Raw genomic sequence first — 19,499 nt, forward strand, 5'->3', positions numbered from 1 at the left:
CCATTAACCCTTATTACATTATTGGCAGTACACCTAGACTTACTCTCACCTCTGGATCTACTCTATTTTTTTTCCTTTGCTGGGGCTTGACTTTCTTAAAGGGGAAGGGTTGTTTTAAGCTCTTTACACTGCTTTTGGGCGGAAATACTCTCCTGTTGGAGTTCTTCCAGCCGGGATGCACCGATCAGCACTTTGAAGAAATAATTAAATAATGAAGCAGAGCTGCCGGAAAGAAGCTTTCAATGACAAGGAACCAAGATGAGTGACATTCAGCAAGGCTTCCTGGCTAACTAGAAAGATTGACATACAAACGTGTGTTTACATACCCTTTCTGGATTTTTGGTCTAAAACTGGTTTTTGGTGAAGTGTAATCCTGTGTCTATTTGTTCTGGTAATTGGTTTAAAAAGCAACAGCTACTGTGTTCCCTCTTTTGCTACATTCTAGCACTAATTGCTTTCTTGGCAATTAGGCTTATCTCAAGCGTTTACACTTGAGCTTGCCTGGGTTGTGATTTAATTATTTGTATTGTGTTTGAATTTTTACCTGTCTTCTTTGCAAGCAAAGAAGCTTTTTGTATTTTTGTACAGGTAATCCTTGACTTACAGCAGTTTACTAAGTGACCATTCAAAGTTAAAATGGCACTGAAAAAGTGACCTATGAAGTTTTTCACACTTATGACCGTTGCAGCATCCCCACGGTCAAGAGAGGCCAGGTGAGGAGAAGCACCCCTTGACGTGAATGATGTCGAGTTGGCCACACCCACCCAGCCACATGACCACCCAGCCATGCCTACCCAGCTAGTCATTAGGTCAGAGAACTGGTTGTTAAATTATTTGAATCCCACCACTGCCAATATCCCTCTCACAGTTACTGGCATTAAGTTTCAAAATAGTCTATACCTATACAATTGGTTTTTCTTGCCTAGGTGTAAAATCTTTCTTTTATCTACATTGAATTTTATTTTGTTAGATAAGACCTGGTGTTCAAGTCTGTCAAAATCTTGAGCTTATCTTCTGGGATGATGACTATTCCTGCCAGGTTAGTGTCATCTGAAAATTTGATGAGTTTCCCTTCAATCCCTTGTCTAGATTGTTTATGAAGTATTTGAATTTTGGTCACATGATTATGGGGATGCTGCAAAGGTCATAAGTGTGAAAAATGATCATAAGTCATATATTTCAGTGCCATTGTTACATTCACTCACGTATGCACAATGTACTTCATAATAAAAAGCTTTTTTTACCTGAAGGAAATGAAGCCACATCCTATTAAAGGGAAAAGGAAAAGGCACAGAATGATCTTCCAATTTTTGGTGTCTCTTGAAATTTCCCCATACCATTGTTTGGAAATAAAATTCTGAAAGATAGAATTATGAAATCATTTGGGCTTTATATGTCTGATCTAGTCAAATGCCCTAATTCTTCAACAGTAGTACAGTGGTATGTATATAATGCTCTGAATAGTTTATGTACAATTCTACTATTGAAATTAAGTAGACTTAACAGTCAAATATATCGCTTATATTTGCACATTTTGAATTATGAATTGTAAGAATAGTGAAGGGGAAAAGATTCAACTTATATTGGGAACTTTTGCCCCTGGCATAAACAATAGATATGAGTGGAGAGACATTTTAGGCCACCTCCAACTGAAAAAAGGATAAGAGAGTGGAGAAAACAGATGGATCAGCTGCAAAAAAGAAAAAGATAAAAGTAAGCACAATTTTTGTGGGATTGCTGCCAAGTGGCCAGAGTTAGAAGTGGACATGAAAGAATGGATCACACATAACTGGAATAATGGCTTCACAGTTTCTACAAAACTGGTAATATATGAAGCCAAACACATTGTTCTACAGCATTCAGAAAGGCATTCGGGATTTTACTGGATCACCGTCATGGTGCTACAGATTTATGAGGTTATATGGCCTTTCTATGAGCACCAAAACTAGAATTGCACAAAAAAATGCCAAAAGAATATAAATCTAAGATTCTGTCTTTTCATACATTTGCAATAGATGCTAGGAAGAAAAATAATTTTGAAATTGGCTAGAGTGGGAATATGGATGAAGTCCCACTAACCTTTGATGTGCCATCTAATAAGACTATTGATCTGAAAGGTGCCAAAACCATAACTATGAAAACCTCAGGACATGAGAAAACACATTACATGGTTGTGTTGTTCTGCTATGCAGATGGCACCAAATTGCCACCAATGTTAATTTTTAAGTTGGTGTTTGGGTCTCTGCTGCGCATACGCACACATCTGTGCATGTGCACATTCGTGCATGTGTACATTCACATGTGTTCCTGCATGCAGATCCGTGCATGTATATGTTCACACATGGGCACCTTTCAGTTTGGGCATGCACATGTGTGCAGTTTAGGTACTCGGTGCCTAAAAGGTTCACCATCACTGCCTTAGATAGAACTGAAGGTAGTATCATATATGAAGATAATGAAGAAAGTGATATCAGTGATTATGAGCAACTGAGCTTCCTAAATTGTGACACTAGTGGTGATGAGTTCTTGGGGTTTCCATAAAATTAGAAGAGTGCTTGAACCTTAAAGTCTCTCCTCATTTGTTAGTGACAGTGATGATGGTTCACAATACCACTGCTGACTTTATATGGTTGAAATATTATTCTGCTATATTTTATTAAACAAAGTTACTACACCATTTGGTTCGGAATTTTTTGTTTTGTTTTCCTTAACCCCACCCTTATTACTTTATAAATAACTCAAGGTGGCAAACAAACATATAATTCTTTCCTCCTATTTTCCTCACAACAGCCTTGTGAAGTGGGTTGAACTGAGAGAGAGTGATTGGCCCAAAGTAACCCAGCAAGCTTTCATGCTTAAGGTGGGACTAGAAATCACACTTTCCTGGTTTCTAGTCTAGTGCCAAACCAGTTCTGTTTTTCTCTGTCTCTTAAATAATTGACCCAGACAAGTAACATTTATATAAAATCTAATAAAAGGCCAAGGATTAAATTCAGTATTTACAGGATTCAGAAGAACAAGTTAGCCTAGCAGTTTTGAAGTTCAGTTTTAGCTCTTTAACATGGATTTCAGAACTAATTATGTGTAGTCTAACAAAGATGTGGTGACATGATAGCAGTCTTTTGTGAGGGGCTCTTACAAAAAAGAGGGGGTCTACCTGTTCTCCAAAGTATCAGAGAGCAACACAAGAAGTAATAAATGGAAGATCATTAGAAAGATCTAAGGAGAAATTTCCTTAGTGAAAACAATTAATTAGTGGAATGGCTTGCCTCCAAAACTTGTGAGTGCTCCATTATTGGATGTTTTCAAGAAAAGATTGGACAACTATTTGTCCAGAATGGTATATATCAGGTCTGGATGGGGGCCAGATGACATTTTATGATCTTTCCTGTTTCTGGTCTTTCCTTTATTTTGATGTATCTTCCTGGGGAGGGATGACCCTGGGGCCATTTGTTTTGTCTCAACTCAAAGGAACGAGCAAGCGGCGCCTGAGAACAACTATTTATCACCTTCTCAGCTTGAAGTTATCACAACTTCACACTTGTGGATTGGCTTACCTCAGACTGGACAGAGGGGAGGGGTTTTTACAACTTTTAACCTAACAGTTTTGAGCGGGAAACTTCAGATCCTACCAAGTCTTCTTGCTATCACTATCTCCTAAAAAGTTCCTTTTGAAATGCTGCCTGTTTCAAGAGTTCTGCTTTCTTGAGGGGATAGGAAAGTCCTTACAGTCTCCTTGTCAGGGTTCCAAATAGCACCCAAAAGTAAATCAGAGTCCAAGGAAAAAGATTCCTCAAAGTTCAAATTTATTAAGAGAGCCATGTTGGCACATCTGGGAAAACCCAAATCTGAAAGCTTCCAGGTTTTCCCACCCAGTTGAAAGTTCAAGATCCTGCCCCCACATCCACATGGTCCAATCTTCCATTGCCATGCTGGCACCTTCCACCCATCCAGTTCCGGCCAGGTGCAGAAACAAAGGATGACATTCGCTTTCTAGAAAGAATTTTGTTATGGCTACATATCATCCAACTCCATATAATCTCCCCTCCCATTTCCCACCAATAGAAAATGCATAGTAGAATAATAGAAAGTGTGGCAGGCCTGAAGTCCAAAAAACAAAAGATGGCTTGCAGGTCTGACAGGGGGCCTCTGTAAAGAGAATAATGTAGGGGGTTAACATAAGCATAATTAACCATCTCTCCCCCCACCCCCCAGGTGACCCTTTGGCTTATCAGGAAATTTATCATGGAATTGTTTCACTAAATTATCAGCTTTTACATTCCAACATTTTACGCATGTAGCTTCAGACAAAGGGTACCCCTTCCAATGTACTAAATATTGAAAACGACGTCTATACAATCTAGAGTCTAAATTTTTTTTCACTTCATAGTGTGCTTCTTCCTATATTACTACTGGAGGAGGAGGTGGTTGGGCCTGCGTTCTTAAATTAGACCCAATCACAGGTTTCAGCAAGCTACAATGAAAAACTGGGTGTATTTTCCCTAGGATTCTAGGCAGGCAGAGCTGAACCGTTACTGGGTTACTTATTTTGACTATAGGGAAGGGACCTAAAAACTTTTGCCCAATTTCTTGCTAGGCATCCTTAACCATATATATTTGGTCGATAGAAAAACTTTATCTCCCACACGGGAGGGGGGTTGGAGTGAATGGTGCTTGTCAGCTTGTTTCTTGTATTCTTTCACTGCTTCTGCCAGAGCTTTTTTCATATTCTCCCACCGATTTTTAAGAGTGCCCATCCATTCACTCAACAACATTGAGGAGGGGGGGCTCTCTGGGCAGCTCAGGCATGGGAACAAATTCCATGCTGTTATTCCCTGACTGGGAAAGGAGTTAATCCAGTACTCCTGTGGACAGTGTCATTATACGCCACCTTGGTGAACAGTAGCAGGTCAGACCAATTGTCCTGCTGGTAATCCACCTAACAACGGATGTTTTGTTTGACCATTGCATTTGTATGTTGTGCTGCTCCGTTCATGTTCGGATGAAAAGCTGAGTCTTTGCATGGACCCAATGGACCTCAGAAACTCCCTCCAGAACATGGTGGTGAATTGACCTCCGCGATCAGAGGTTATTCTCCTGGGTACTCCATGTAGGTAGTAAATGTGTTTGACAAACATCTTTGCTAGCTTCTTTCCTGATGGTAATCCTGAGCAAGCAATGAAATGAGCTTGCTTGGAAAATAAGTCAATGACTGTCCAGATAACTTTATTTCTGCCACTGTCTGGGAGCTCTACGATAAAATCCATTGTGATCTCCTCCCATATTTGGCTGTGGATGGCCACCTGTTGCAGTAGTCCAGGGAGCTTGTCTTGACGTATTTTCATGGCTGCGCACATGGCACAACTTTTCATGTAGTCTTCCACTTCTGCTTTCACCTTAGGCCACCAAAATTGACGTCTGCTGAGGTGGAGCATTTTTAGGAATCCAAAGTGACCTCTGAGCGCTTGCATCATGGCTTCGCTGTAGGATCTCCAGCCTCAAGCTGGCAGGAACATATAGTTTGGACCCCTTCCAGGCTATGTCTCATCATTAGGATGTCTTGGTTGTTGTTGAGCCACGAGTCAGTTGCCAGTACTGATTTCAGTGTGGCAGTCAGCTTGTCCTGGCTGGGATTAGGCGGCCATCTGGTCTGGCCATGAGTGGTGACCTGTGCTGCCATTTAGTTGGGGGGGAATTATATCATGAACCACCTCCTTCCTCTGACTATTGAACTGCAGTTTCCTTGATAAGGCATCAGCCAACAAGTTCTTCCAAGCAGAGATGTGCTTCAGTTTGCATTAAATCTCCTGAAGTATTGTGCCCAGCGGGCTTCCTTTGGAGACAGCTTTCTGGAGCTTTTTAAGGCTTCAAGGTTTTTATGATCAGTCCAGATATTGAATGGCACTTTCCCACTCTCTAAGAAATGTCTCCAGGTGAGTAGTGCCCAATGGACTGCATTGACTTCTTTCTCCCAAATGGCCCATCTTCTTTCAGTGGCGGTGAGCTTTTTTGGAGACATACGTGCAAGGCAGGATTTGTCCCTTTTTGTCTCTTTGCAACAGCACTGCTGCTACAGCCACATCACTGGCATCTGCCTGGATTACAAATTGCTGTTCTGGGTGGGATGTTGCAGAATGGGCTCTTGGGCAAAGAGCCATTTTAATTTTTCAAATGCTTTTTGACAGTCTATTGTCCACCCAATAGGTTGGTTGGCTTCGGCTTTGTCAGCGATGGCCCTGTTTTTAACAGTTCAGTTAGGGGCAGAGTGACTTCTGCAAATGCTGGGATGAATTGTCAATAGAAGTTAGCAAATCCCAGGAAACTTTGTAGCTGTTTGTGGGTGTGTGGGGGTTTCCAGTCTAGCATCACTTTCACTTTCCCTGGGTCCATTTCTATCCCATCGCTGGAAATACGATAATCCAGGGAGGTTTTGTGGAATTCACACTTTGATAGCTTCGTGTAGAGCTTAGTGGCCAGAAGTTTTTCCAGGACTTGCCACATCAATTTTATGTGCTCTTCTAGGGTCTCCGTAGAGATGAGAATGTCATCAAGGTAAACAAGCACCTCCTTGTATATGTGCCCATGCAGCACTTCATTGATATACTGCATGAAGACCACAGGGGCCCCTTGTAAGTCAAAGGCATGACTTTGAATTGGAATCTACCAAGGGGGCAGTTGAACACGGTTTTCCATTCATCCCCTTCTCAAATTCGTATGCTATAGTATGCTTCTCTTAAGTCCAGTTTGGTAAACAACTTGCCCTTGTTTAGGTGGTTCAACATGAAAGGGAGGGGGTGTTTGCTACGCGAAAAGCATTAATACCATGAAAGTCAACACCCCCTCACCCCCCCCATCTTTCTTCCCCTTGAAGATGATGGGGGCAGCTACCTTGGATTTGGCTGGTTGGATGAACACCCACTCCAAATTAGCATCGGTGTATTTATTCAATTCTGCCATCTCTTTATGAAGTACATCTTAGGCTTTGGTAGCTTTGTCCTAGGCACAAACTCTATCCCGCAGTTGGTGGATTGATGAGGTGGGAGAAAATTGCAATCTTCTTCTCTGAAAATCACCTCTAAGTCGCAGTATTATTTTGGTATTTGCTGGCTCCCAGGTGGGGTGTCTCGGGCGGGAGCTGCAGGCTCTGGCACCTTAGTCTCCTCTGGGGTCGTAGCTTCTACAAGGTGGTCCTGCCTTGCATTTGGCAGAAGTCCAACATCGATGACAAGCTTCCTATGATTGCCTTCCCAGGAGATTGTAGGACCACACTTCTCCAGCCAAATGAGTCCCAATATGACTGAGTCTGTCATCTTTGGGATGACTATGAACCGAAGTAGTTCTTGGTGGCAACTTGTAAGTTAGGGTTAGGGTTCACCGAACTTTAATAAGTTCGGTGACTAAGGTGGCAGGGCCCCCTCCAATTAGTGTTCTATTGACTTGCTCAAAGCTAATGGGGTGTGCAAGGGCTTCGTACATATGCCCAGTTGCTTGACTATGTGGGGGCTGATCAGGCATTGAGTGCAGCCAGTATCAATAATGGCTTCTATTTCCCATTGGGCTCTGGTTCCCAGCACTATCATCCAGATTTTTAAAGTGAATGGACAGATAGTTCCCCTAATCATTGGGTCATCCTCTCCATTGCTTTCCTCGAGCGGGTGGCTCACCCACTTCGTCTGAATCTGCATCGACTTTTGGGGGATGCAGAGGGGCCTCTGCAGCCTGCTTGGTGAATCCCCCCTTTCCTCTTCTCTCATGTGTCTTCTGGCCATGCACCGTCAATTTCGAGCCTCTTCCCTTTTTAACCCAGCCTCCGTTGGGGCAGAGCCTCCCTGGGCCCCGTCTGGAATCAGGAGCTGTTGGGCTGGGCCCTCTTGCCAGAGCCTTTGGTGGCTCTACAGACCAACTTGGTGGCTGTGTCAGCTGGAGAGGCTTCTCATTTAGCCCTTCCCTCTGTTTTGCCTCTAGTCCCCTCTGCCAATGCCTGCAGAGCCGGCGTTCCGGCCTCTGGTGCTTGACTTAGGACTCTGTGACCTATAAAGGGGAAGAGATGGTTGGCAGGGGGGGGGGACCCCCCTTCTTTCCTTTGACTTTCCAAAGTCTGCTTCATGCCTATTCTGCTGGTTGAGGCTTCCTCTATCCTCACCGGGTTTTCTCTCACACCTCATGAGAACTTCTCATGGCTGCAGAGGGAAATGCCGCCTAAGCTGGCGCCTCAGTGGTGGGCTTCTCCATGCTGTGTGAAGTGCTGCCTGCCTGTCAGTAGATCAGGCCATCTCCGTAGGTTGTGATGGGTAAGCAGGGGCAGTTCCTGGCAAATTTCACCCATCACAGTCTGCGCTGTCACCTCCTTCGAGTGGCTCTGGGCCCGCTGGCAGCAGCCATGTAGATGTGAAGGAGTGGGGGGAAATGAACCCACCGCAGCTGACTTTGGTGCTCCGGCCAGGCTGCATCAGTCTTGGCAACCACTGTTGGATGGTGAGCAACGTGAGGAACCCAAACCAACCGCCACCTGCACTGCTGGTTCCTCCAGGTTGCGTTTGGTCCAGCAATAGTGGCAGTGGGTTGTTGAGAGCTTCAGAGAAGCCAAGGCAGTTGTGGCCAACTTTGTAGTTCAGTCCGGTTTGCCTCAACCCTGAGGATGGCATTGGCCAAGGGGCAGAGGCCAGGGAAAGCTGATCCAGCCATTGCTGGTTTCGAGATTCCCTCCAGGTTGTATGGGCCCCAAGGGTGGAGGAGATTACAAGGAAGAGACCCCCAGGAAACTGACTCTAACACTGTTGGTATAGCCTGCGCCTGGTAGCACTAGACTTGGTGGTTGTGATCTGGTGCAATTGACTTCCATCCCGCTGGCCACGATCAGAGGAACTCCCATCTCCCGAGGGTGTGCCAACCTCAGGAGGCCAGTTAGATTTGACTTACCTGGGGTGGACAGGCAGAAATTCCTACCCCCAATGACTGCAACCTCTGGCTCATCCAGTGACTCTCCTGATGGATCTTCCTCGATGGGATCTGAACCACTGGGTGCTGGCTGCATGCATCTCAGCCAAACGCCCTTCCTTGCTGGTCCGGCTCACTGCCAATCCCCTCTAGGATGGTATTCCCCTTAAATTAGGCAGGCCTCATTATACCTCATTCTGTTCTCCTCCATCTTCCCTGAGTCTTCATGTCGCTCGGGTTCAGAACGACGCTGGGGCTCAGGACCCCGGACAGCACCCCAAAGTTTGGGGTAGCTGGTGAAGTATTTTAAAGGAGATTCAATGTCAGGGTTCCAAATAGCATCCACAAGTAAATCAAGGCAAAAGATTCCTCAAAGTTCCAATTTATTAAGAGAGCCATGCTGGCACATCTGGGAAAACCCAAATCTGAAAGCTTCCAGGTTTTCCCACCCAGTTGAAAATTCAAGATCCTGCCCCCACACCCACAAGTCCATCACATGGTCCAATATTCCATTGCCATGCTGGCAGCTTCCACCCATCCAGTTTCAGCCAGGTGCAGAGACAAAGGATGACCTTGGCTTTCTAGAAAGAATTTTGTTATAGCTACATATCATCCAGCTCTCTATAATCCCCCCTCCCATTTTCCCCCAATAGAAAATGCATAGTGGAATAATAGAAAGTGTGGCAGACCAGAAGTCCAAAAAAGAAAAGACGGCTTGCAGGCCTGACACTCCTACTCTAGAAGACTAGAAGACCTTCAAGTTCCCTTACAATCTTGTTATTTTAGGTTCTACTTATGGTCTCATCATTTCCATGGAAGGGACAGGTATTCTGGAGACACTGCACAGATTTATTTGGATTTATGTACATAAACTGTTAAGAGAATATGCAATATTAAGTAACTTACTGAATGTTTGGAACAAATACAGGAAAAGTGTAAAACCAGGTGTCTCCAGTCTTCCTTATTATTGAATGTCTATTTTTATGAAGACCATAAAAATATGTTCCTAGATTAGACACTAAGCAATAGGAAAGAGTAATTTAAGAAATTTATTTAAAAACACAGGGGTATTTCAGAAGGCATTATATACGTGAGGCTTTGTTATTAAACTGGGAGAAGATCAAAAGGAAATATTATCTAAAAACTCTGGTCTGGTTATCAACTATTGAAGCATTCTCATACTCAATAACATACAAAAAGGAACAAACAGTTAGATATGGTGAAATACTGAATGCACAGGGTGAACTTAAATCTATGCAAGAACTAGAAGAACAAGGTATAAGAATGAACTGGTTTTCATATATGCAAATACATTCTAGATATGATAAAGATCTTAAAATAGAAGGTTTTTATGATAAAATGACTGACTTGGATAAAATTCTGACAGGTACTGATGAAAAGATGATTAAAAAACTATATGGATACTTATTAGAGGTTAAACTAGAAGAAGAACAAGTTAAAGAAACTATGATTGCTTGGGGGGGAAATTTTGGTCATGGAATTGATTTAGAGAAATGGCAAAAATTATGGTCACAAAATTATAAATTACAATGTCAACAGCATATAAAGAAAACTTGTATAAGATGTTTTACAAGTGGCATCCCTGGCGAGAATAGCAAGAATGTTCAATGTTCAAATAAATCAGAAAAGTTTTAGAAATGTCATCAGATACCGGGTTCATATTACCATATGTGGTGGACATGTGCAGACGCTAAAAGATATTTGGTTGGATTTTTCCAACCAAACCACATTTGGTTGGAAAAAATGACACAGAAACATATAGACTTTAAACCTGAGATTTATTGGGAATATTCCCTATTTATTGGGAATATTACCGGAAATATACAAGAGAGAATTGAAATATTTGATTGTAAATGTGTTAATAGCAGCTAGACTTGTATTTGCTAAAAATTGGAAAAATGAGAAAATACCAATGCAGGAGGAAGTTATTCAGAAAATAGTGGAATGTGCCAAAATGAATAAATTTGACATTTGAAATTAGAGAACAAAAAGATGAACAATTTTGGAGAATTTTCATAATATAAGAACAATAGAATGTAATAGAATATATTACAAAGGTACATTATTATTGAATAGATTCAGGATGATGTAATGCAAAGTTATAATATAAATGAATCCAATACCTAGAACATTTTGTTCAAAATGAAGGAATAATAGTTATAGTTAAACAAATGATGTATAATGATAATGATGTATACATATATACTAGATGGATAATCTGTGATTTTATATACAATTGAAAGTGGGGACTATGGAAAGGATGCACAAAAGCCTTGTAACCAAACGACATGCTATATGTAATTGAAGAGGGTTTAATGTTTTAGGTTTTGTTTGTCTTTGTCTAAAAATAAAAACTTTTACAAAAAAGAAAGAAAGAAATTTATTTAATTAAATTTACATAGCCATCCATATTCTGATTGTGGTTGGATAACAGAGGATTAAAACCAATTGTGCTCTTCATGTGTTAACAAATTACTTAAATGAGGGAATGGAAACTATAACCCTCATATTTATATATGAGGGAACAAAAATCAAAGGCAAGAATGTTGGATAGGAGAGACCAAGTAGTAGTGCAGAAAATTCTGAGTTATCTTAGAGCCGTGATGGCGAACCTATGGCACGCGTGCCACAAGTGGCACGCGGAGCCATTTATCAGGGCATGCGAGGCGCTGGCCAACTGAGTTCACCTTTTTAAAAGGTATTTTTTGCCCTCCCCAGGCTCCAGAGGCTTTATAGGAGCCTGGGGAGGGCGAAAAGAGCCCCCCCGCCCCCCGGAGGCTTCAGGGACTGTCCCTGAAGCCTTCGGAACGCTTAAAACCACCCTCCGAGCAAACCGGAAGTGACTTCCGGTTTGCTGGGAGGGTGGTTTTAAGCGTTCCGAAGGCTTCAGGGAAGCCTCCGGACAGTCCCTGAAGCCTCCGGAGGGCCTCCGGGGGGTCGGGGGAGGCTCTTTTCACCCTCCCCAGGCTCCTATAAAGCCCTTGGAGCCTGGGGAGGGCAAAAAAACCATGTAAAAATGGGGGGGGGGGTCGCGCGTTGCATTATGGGTGCGGCACGCTTGCACTCGACCCCCCTGCGCTCCCCCCACTTGTGGCACGCGAGCCAAAAAAGGTTCGCCATCACTGTCTTAGAGGATCACAACTATGAGTCAATTAGTGTGATGTAGCTGCAAAATAAGCTATTGGAATCGAACATTGTATCCTGACACTGAGGCATTGTTCCTTTTTCAAACATGCATTTGAAAACAGCTCTAAAACTTACCTTCTACTGCAGCCCGGTAGGTAAAACAGCTGAGGTGTGGCAATCCACTCTGCTGTGCCAAACAGCTGAGAAGATAAAGGTAAGCAAAGAGCAAGGGGTGGGTGGACAGGCCAACCTGATCATTGGAGTGAACCGGTTTGCTCCCAGTTGATCGTCGGACCTACCGGTTCATCTGAACTGGTCTGAACCAGTAGAATCCCACCCCTGCTTCTGAGAAGAAAGAGTTTCTTCTCAGTTCTCAGAAAAAACTCCTTCAAGTTTCTGAATTCCTAATTATTCTAACAGCAATCATTTTTCTCTATCATCAAAAAGCTATTTCAGATAAAAATATTTTCCATGAATTAAATTAATATTGATATGAGCAAAGTACATTATATTTACCATGCAATCCTATATTTAATATGTTCATAATTAAATCTCACTCAACAGTCATAATCGCAAGATTAATGGATTAATAGTCTATTCTGTTTCAGCAAATAAAACCTGTAAATATGTTCTTATCTTTGCTATTTTACCTGGACTCCTGGTTGAGCAATGAATTGTTGATCCTTAGCTTCTACTGCAAGTTCAAGACAACTGTTTCCACCCCATGCTTCACAGGAATAAATAAGTAACTGTTCTGCCAGATCTTCATCACTGCTGTAACATTCTGTGAACAATTCTAGAACAATTAAAATTCAGAATAGTTAAAAAGCTGTTCTTGGTTTTAAAATTTTGCCTGTTAAATTTTATATGGTAAATTTTTGTGGCTTCTAAAACCAGTTATGGTTATCAACCCCTATCCCAAGCTTCAGTGATATGGGGACCTTTGCAGTCCTGACCAGTTTATAATCATGCCCTGATCTTGGAGAAAAGGCCAAAATTCAATTCTAGAGCAACTATTTTGCCTGCAGAACGTCCCAGGTTCAGTTTCATAATATCCAAATAAGAACATAGCTTGAGATTTGCTACTATCATAGCAGATTGAGACAAATATTGTTAAATCTCTGAGGACTGTTCTCCATGCCAGGGACAGCTGTAAATTACCTTACCTTAAATGTAAAAAACATTGTTACCTCTACAACCTTACTACATCTCCAAAGGAACTCAGCATATATTTGCAGTAATTAAAGTCTTCCTAGCTAAGATCCAAATCCATCTCCTCTTTGGAGTTCAGCGGGACCCTTACGTCATTTCTTTCTCTTGAAAGAGTTCGGCCCAGGTTTTTGAGTTCTATTTTTCAAATATCTTGCTGGGTTCAGAATATAGCAGTATATTGTGAAGCTGGCCTACTCAAAATAGAAACTTCTGCCTGGATTTTCATTTTTTCCTACTGGCTTAAGCTCACCTTTTTTTAAACGAATTTGGCCTCTTTAACTATGACCAATAGTATTCAGTCTTCCTGGTGCCAGACAAACTGCACTTTATGGCTTTTCAGAGCCAGCCATCATCCTGATGGGCTATTGATCATGCACTGATCTTAAAAAATAGGGCATTGATTTAGAGCTGCAAGCAAACTTATCAATTTCCACCTACAGTAGAAACTTCTTTTTGAATCACTCTGCACACTTTCCCCAACCAGCCAGATACTTCAGTCACATAACATTTCTGAAATTTAAATGGACTCTCTCTCTGGTTCAAATTCAATGTCTTCCCAATAGCACTCACTGAAGGGAGATACTGAAAGATCTCTTTTGTAGATTTGACAAATTGGTGTTGCAGCAAGATGGATAGTGGGGCTCTGCGAAACCTAGCCAATACCTGCATGCCAGGAGACCCTACAGGGCCAAAGCCACCTTGAAGAGGTGGTGAAGATAGGAGAAACTTTTTGTTGATCTCAAGGAAATTGCCATTTCCTCGTTGGATGCAAATAAATCCTCCTGATCAGCAGCATTATGACCATAATGAAGCTGTGACAACTGGGACAAGAAGATTATGAGCAGGAGCGGTTCATGAACGGAGGATTGAAACTGGGTGAGATGATTTTCAACTTCTATATTAGAGTCTTAAACCCAAATAATTTTTTAAAAGGCTCTCCAAAACTTGAGAAAGAGATGAACTAATACACGGAGATAGATTATAGATCCAAAAGGGAAATGAATTTTAATGAAAGACTATCAAGTTTTAAAATATAGAAAGACCAGACTGGAACATGTGGTATTGTGAAAAGTGACTAAATTTGCAGATAATATTGTTGAATTACTGGAAGAAATTGTATAAAGAAAAGTGTTTCTTCTTCTTCAATCTTTTGACAGTCAGCTCTTCCATTTTTGCTTCATTTAATGCTGTAACATAGAGCTGGGGTGCCACCTACTGGTGAAAATGATACTATACCAGTGGTCTGCAACTTTAAGCACTCAAAAAGCCAATTGGATCCATTTCCCACAGAAAAGAAAGCACTGTGAGCCACAAAACCTGGGTGGCCATGGCCAACTCAATGTCACTCCCACCCAGCAACACCTACACAGGTTTTTTGGCTCCTGGTGTTTTCTGTGGGAAATGGGTCTCTCTCTCCCCCCTCCCCCTCCCTCTCATTTCTATTTTTTCTTTTTCCTCACCTCACTGTCTTTCTTTCTCTCTCATTTTCTCTCTCTCATTTCTCTCCCTCTCCCTCCAGTTCTCTCTGTCAGGTTGCAGCCATCTTTTCTTTTGGATCTTTGGCCTGCCACACTTTGTATTATTCTACTATGCATTTTCTATTTGGGAAAATGGGAGGGGGATTGTAGGGGCAACCCCATGTCACAATGCCCCAGAAGATTTCTGCCCAACTGCAGCCACCAAGAGTTGCACCACAAGGGAGGCCCAGCCCCAAGCGCCTGCCCAGCACCCATGCAAATCCAGGTGCCAGTCCTGCTGGCTCCAGTGCCTCCCTGATTTCAGGTGACGTTTGATGGGACCCCTGGGAAGCTAGCCTATTTCCTAAATCGAGTCTGGGTGCAAATTGATCAATTTAGAGATCAATACCCTTCTGACTGATAGCTGATTTCAGCCATAACAGAGGAGATGAATGAGGGGGAAGGATCCAAATGGGTAGCCGAGCTCCACAATGAGGTGGCTCCCAAATTAGAAGATGCCAACAGATTTGTTCAACAGATGCAGATCTGATTTAACAATGTGGCCCAACATGTGGAAGCAGAAGAGCAAATCCAAGGGTTGCAGCAGGCTGTCCGTGAAGGAATTAGTTTGGGAGTTTAGAAGAGTGGCTGGAAAGCTACAGGACTGGCCAGAACAACTCCTTGTGCATACATTCAAAGATGCTCTAGACCCCAAACTGAGAAAGGCATGCAGCATTAGAGTATCCAGAATTGGTACACTACCACAGTTATTCTGGATCACGAACTTCACCCCCACCGAAAGCCTACCACTGAAAATCCTGCTAGAAGACCAAACAAAGCAAGCCGAAATGCCTTCCCCAAAATTGGTGGGAGCAATAGAGTGTGATCAACATGGGCACAGAGTGTTGGAATGCTTGGCTCCAGTCCCAATCCCACAAGCAAGAACCCAAGCCACCAGTGGAACAAAGAGGGCCCCATGAAAACCACCCAAAAAGAGTCATCTCATCCAACAAATGGAAAGAGCCCCTCCCCAGCCTGAGGAGATGGAGACTCTGCCCAATGGGGAACCCCTCCAAGTACAGAGGAGGAAAACAGCAGTGAAGACAACCATAGGTAAGTGCAGCCATCCACCCCTTTGCCATCAAAGTCAAAGTTATAGTGCCCGAGACGGGGGTAGAAGGGGAAGTTAAGGCAGTGATTGACACGGGCTAAACCTGATGCTTAATTAGCATGTCCATCGTGGAGCAGCTGGGCATACGCACAAGATCCTAAGAGCATCCCATTCAGTTTGAGCAAGTTGACAGGACGCTAATCAGAGGGACCACGGCCAAGCTAATCACCACTTGATGAAGCTGCAGATAAGGCGCCATCGTGAACTCCTCAGATTCATTATAGCATCAAAAATGAATGAATCAATCATCATGCATGGTTGGTCAAATGGGCACCTAACCTAAAGTGGGAAGATGGCATTTGAAGGTTGACCCTAGGCATTGGGCTGCTACCCCCTCCGTGAAGCTAGAAGGCCATCCAGGGACTATTGTACCCCTTAAAGCAAACAATCCGAGCTTGCAGCCACTGCAGTAGACACTAAACTTCCAGGCATCCAACAAATACTGAAAGAATACTGGGATTTAGAAGGGGTTTTTAGTGAGAAAGAGTGCAATTATTTCCCCCCTCACTGACTGCACAATAGAGTTCTTGCCTGGGGCAAAACTACCAAAGCTTAAAATGTACTCCATGACCCCTAAACAAATGGCGGAATTAAGGAAATACATCGATGCCAATTTGGAGCAGGGCTTTATCCAACCAGTCAAGTCAAAAGTAGCAGCCCCCATTCTCTTCAAAGAGAAGAAAGATGGGGGGGGGGAAGGAACTTTGTGTTTACTTCTGGGGAATTAATGCCGTTCACATAGAAAACACCTCCCCCTCCCCCTCATGAAGGACATGTTGAATCACTTGGCCAAAAGCAAGGTGTTCCCCAAGCTGGATTGAGAAAGGTGTATTACTGCATATGAATCTAGGAGTGGGATGAATGGAAGACAGCATTTAACTGCCCCTTTGGTAGTTTCCAATTCAAAGTCATGCCATTTGGCTTACAAGGGCCCACTAGCTCTACATGAAGCTATCGAAGTGTGAATTCCACAAAACCTCCCTGGATTATCGTATTTCCAGCGATGGGATAGAAATGGACCCAGGGAAAGTGAAAGCGATGCTAGACTGGCAACCCCCACACACCCACAAACAGCTACAAAGTTTCCTGGGATTTGCTAACTTCTATTGGCAATTCATCCCGGCATTTGCAGAAGTCGCTCTGCCCCTAACTGAACTGTTAAAAACAGGGCCATCGCTGACAAAGCCGAAGCCAACCAGCCTATTGGGTGCACAATAGACTGTCAAAAAGCATTTGAAAAATTAAAATGGCTCTTTGCCCAAGAGCCCATTCTGCAACATCCCACCCAGAACAGCAATTCATAATCCAGGCAGATGCCAGTGATGTGGCTGTAGCAGCAGTGCTGTTGCAAAGAGACAAAAAGGGACAAATCCTGCCTTGCACGTATGTCTCCAAAAAAGCTCACCGCCACTGAAAGAAGATGGGAGAAAGAAGTCAATGCAGTCCATTGGACACTACTCACCTGGAGACATTTCCTAGAGAGTGGGAAAGTGCCATTCGATGTCTGGACTGATCATAAAAACTTTGGAGCCTTAAAAAGCCCCAGAAAGTTCTCTCCAAAGCAAGTCCTCTGGACACAATACTTCAGGAGATTTAAGTTCAAACTGAAGCACATCTCTGCTTGGAAGAACTTGCTGGCGGATGCCTTATCTAGGAAACCACAGTATGACAATCCGAGGGAGGAGATGATTCACGCCATAACTCCCCCACAACCAAATGGCAGCTCAAACCACTACCTGTGGCCAGATCATATGGCAGCCTACTCTCAGCCAGGACAAGCTGACTGCAGTAATAAAATCAGCACTGCCAACCGACCACTGGCTCAATGACAACAAATACATCCTGATGATGAGAGATGGCTTAGCCTGGAAAGGATCCAAACTGTACATTCCTGTGAACTGGAGGCTGGAAGTACTACAGTGAAGCCATAATGCAAAGTTGGCAGGTTACTTTGGATTCCTAAAAATGCTCCACCTCTGCAGACATCAGTTTTGGTGGCCTAAGATGAAAGCAGAAGTGGAAGACTATGTGAAAATTTGTGCCACTTGCACAGCCACGAGAATATGGCCAGGGAAGCCCCCTGGATTACTGGAACAGGTGGCCAGCTGGATTGAACATGGGAAGAGATCGCAATAGATTTCATCGTAGAGCTCCCAGAAAGCAGCGGAAATAAAGTAATCTGGACAGTCATTGACTTATTTTCCAAGCAAGCTCATTTCTTTGCTTGTTCAGGATTACCATCAGTGAAGAAACTAGCGAAGATGTTTGTCAAACACATTTACCATCTACACGGAGTATCCCAGAGAATATGAAAAAAGCTCCGGCAGAGAGCACAAGAAAGTGCAGAAGAGTACAAGAAACAAGTTGACAAGCATAGCTTGCTCCAATCCCTCTTCCATGTGGGGGATTGTTTTCTTGTCTACCAGCTACAAGTTAAGAATGCCTAGCAAGAAATTAGGGCCAACATTTTTAGGTCCCTTCCCAATAGTGAAAATAATTAACCCAGCTAAAGTTCAGCTCAGTCGGTCCAGAATTCTAGGGAAAATTCACCCAGTCTTTCATTGCACCTTGCTGAAACCTGTGATTGGGTCTAATCTAAGACCACTGACTCAACCACCCCCTTGTCCAGTGGTGATACAGGGAGAAACTCACTATGAGGTGAAAAAAATTGTATAGAGGTCGCTTGCAATATTTAGTACATTGGAAGGTGTACCCTTTGTCCGAAGCTACATGGGTAAAATTTGGAAGAATGTAAAAGCTGATAAGTTAGCAAAACAATATCATGATAAATTTCCCGATAAGCCAAAGCTCCCCCCTCCCCCCCGAGGGAGGAAGAGGTGGTTAGTTATGCTGATGTTAACCCCCTACATTATTCTATTTACAGGATATGCTTTTCTTCTAAGGAGAAGTCACTTGTCAGGCCTGCAGTCATTTTTTTCTTTCGGATCTTTTGCCTGCCACACTTCCTATTATTCTACTATGCATTTTCTATTGTGGGAAAATGGGAGGGGGAATGTAGGAGTTAGATGCTATGTAGCCATAACAAAATTCTTTCTAGAAAGCCAAGGTCATCCTTTGTCTTTGCACCTCTGCACCTGACTGGAACTTGATGGGTGGAACTGCCAGCATGGCACTGGAATATTGGATTATGTGATGGATTTGTGGGTGTGGGGGCAAGATCTTAAACTTTCAACTGAGTGGGGAAAACCTGGAAGCTTTCAGATTCAGGTTTTTCCAGCTGTGCCAACATGGCTTTTTTTTTAATAAATTGGAACTTTGAGCAATACCTTGCCTTGTACTCTGACACTCTCTCATTTCTCTATCCCTTCTCTCTCTCATTTGTTTCTCTCTCTCTTTCCATTCTCTCTCATTCTCTCCCTCCATCATTTTCTCATTTCTCTCTCTCTCCTTTTTATTCCCCTTTCTCTCTCTCTTTCTCTCCCTCTCATTTCTATTTTGCTCTTTTTCCTCTCCCTCTCTCCATTTTTCTTTCTTTCTTTCTCTCCCCTTTTTTCATTTGTTTCCCTCTTTTCCCCCTCTCTCATTCTCTCCCCCAGCTCACTCTCATTTTTCTC

The 19,499-nt window shown here is 43.0% G+C and overlaps 1 protein-coding gene across 1 annotated transcript in view; it reads right to left on the reverse strand.

Moving 5' to 3' along the window:
* TRPM8 (transient receptor potential cation channel subfamily M member 8) overlaps window positions 1–19,499 on the reverse strand; it is a 193,508-nt gene that overhangs the window by 73,168 nt on the left and 100,841 nt on the right. Inside the window, exons 12-13 of the mRNA XM_081943992.1 lie at window positions 12,735–12,880; window positions 1,245–1,357 (exon numbers count right to left, since the gene is read on the reverse strand). Of these exons, the coding sequence (XP_081800118.1) occupies window positions 1,245–1,357; window positions 12,735–12,880 (259 nt within the window). The remainder of the gene's footprint in view (window positions 1–1,244; window positions 1,358–12,734; window positions 12,881–19,499) is intronic.

Source organism: Natrix helvetica (genome assembly GCF_964273705.1).
Source record: "Natrix helvetica genome assembly, chromosome: 2".
Classification (NCBI taxonomy): Eukaryota; Metazoa; Chordata; class Lepidosauria; order Squamata; family Natricidae; genus Natrix; species Natrix helvetica.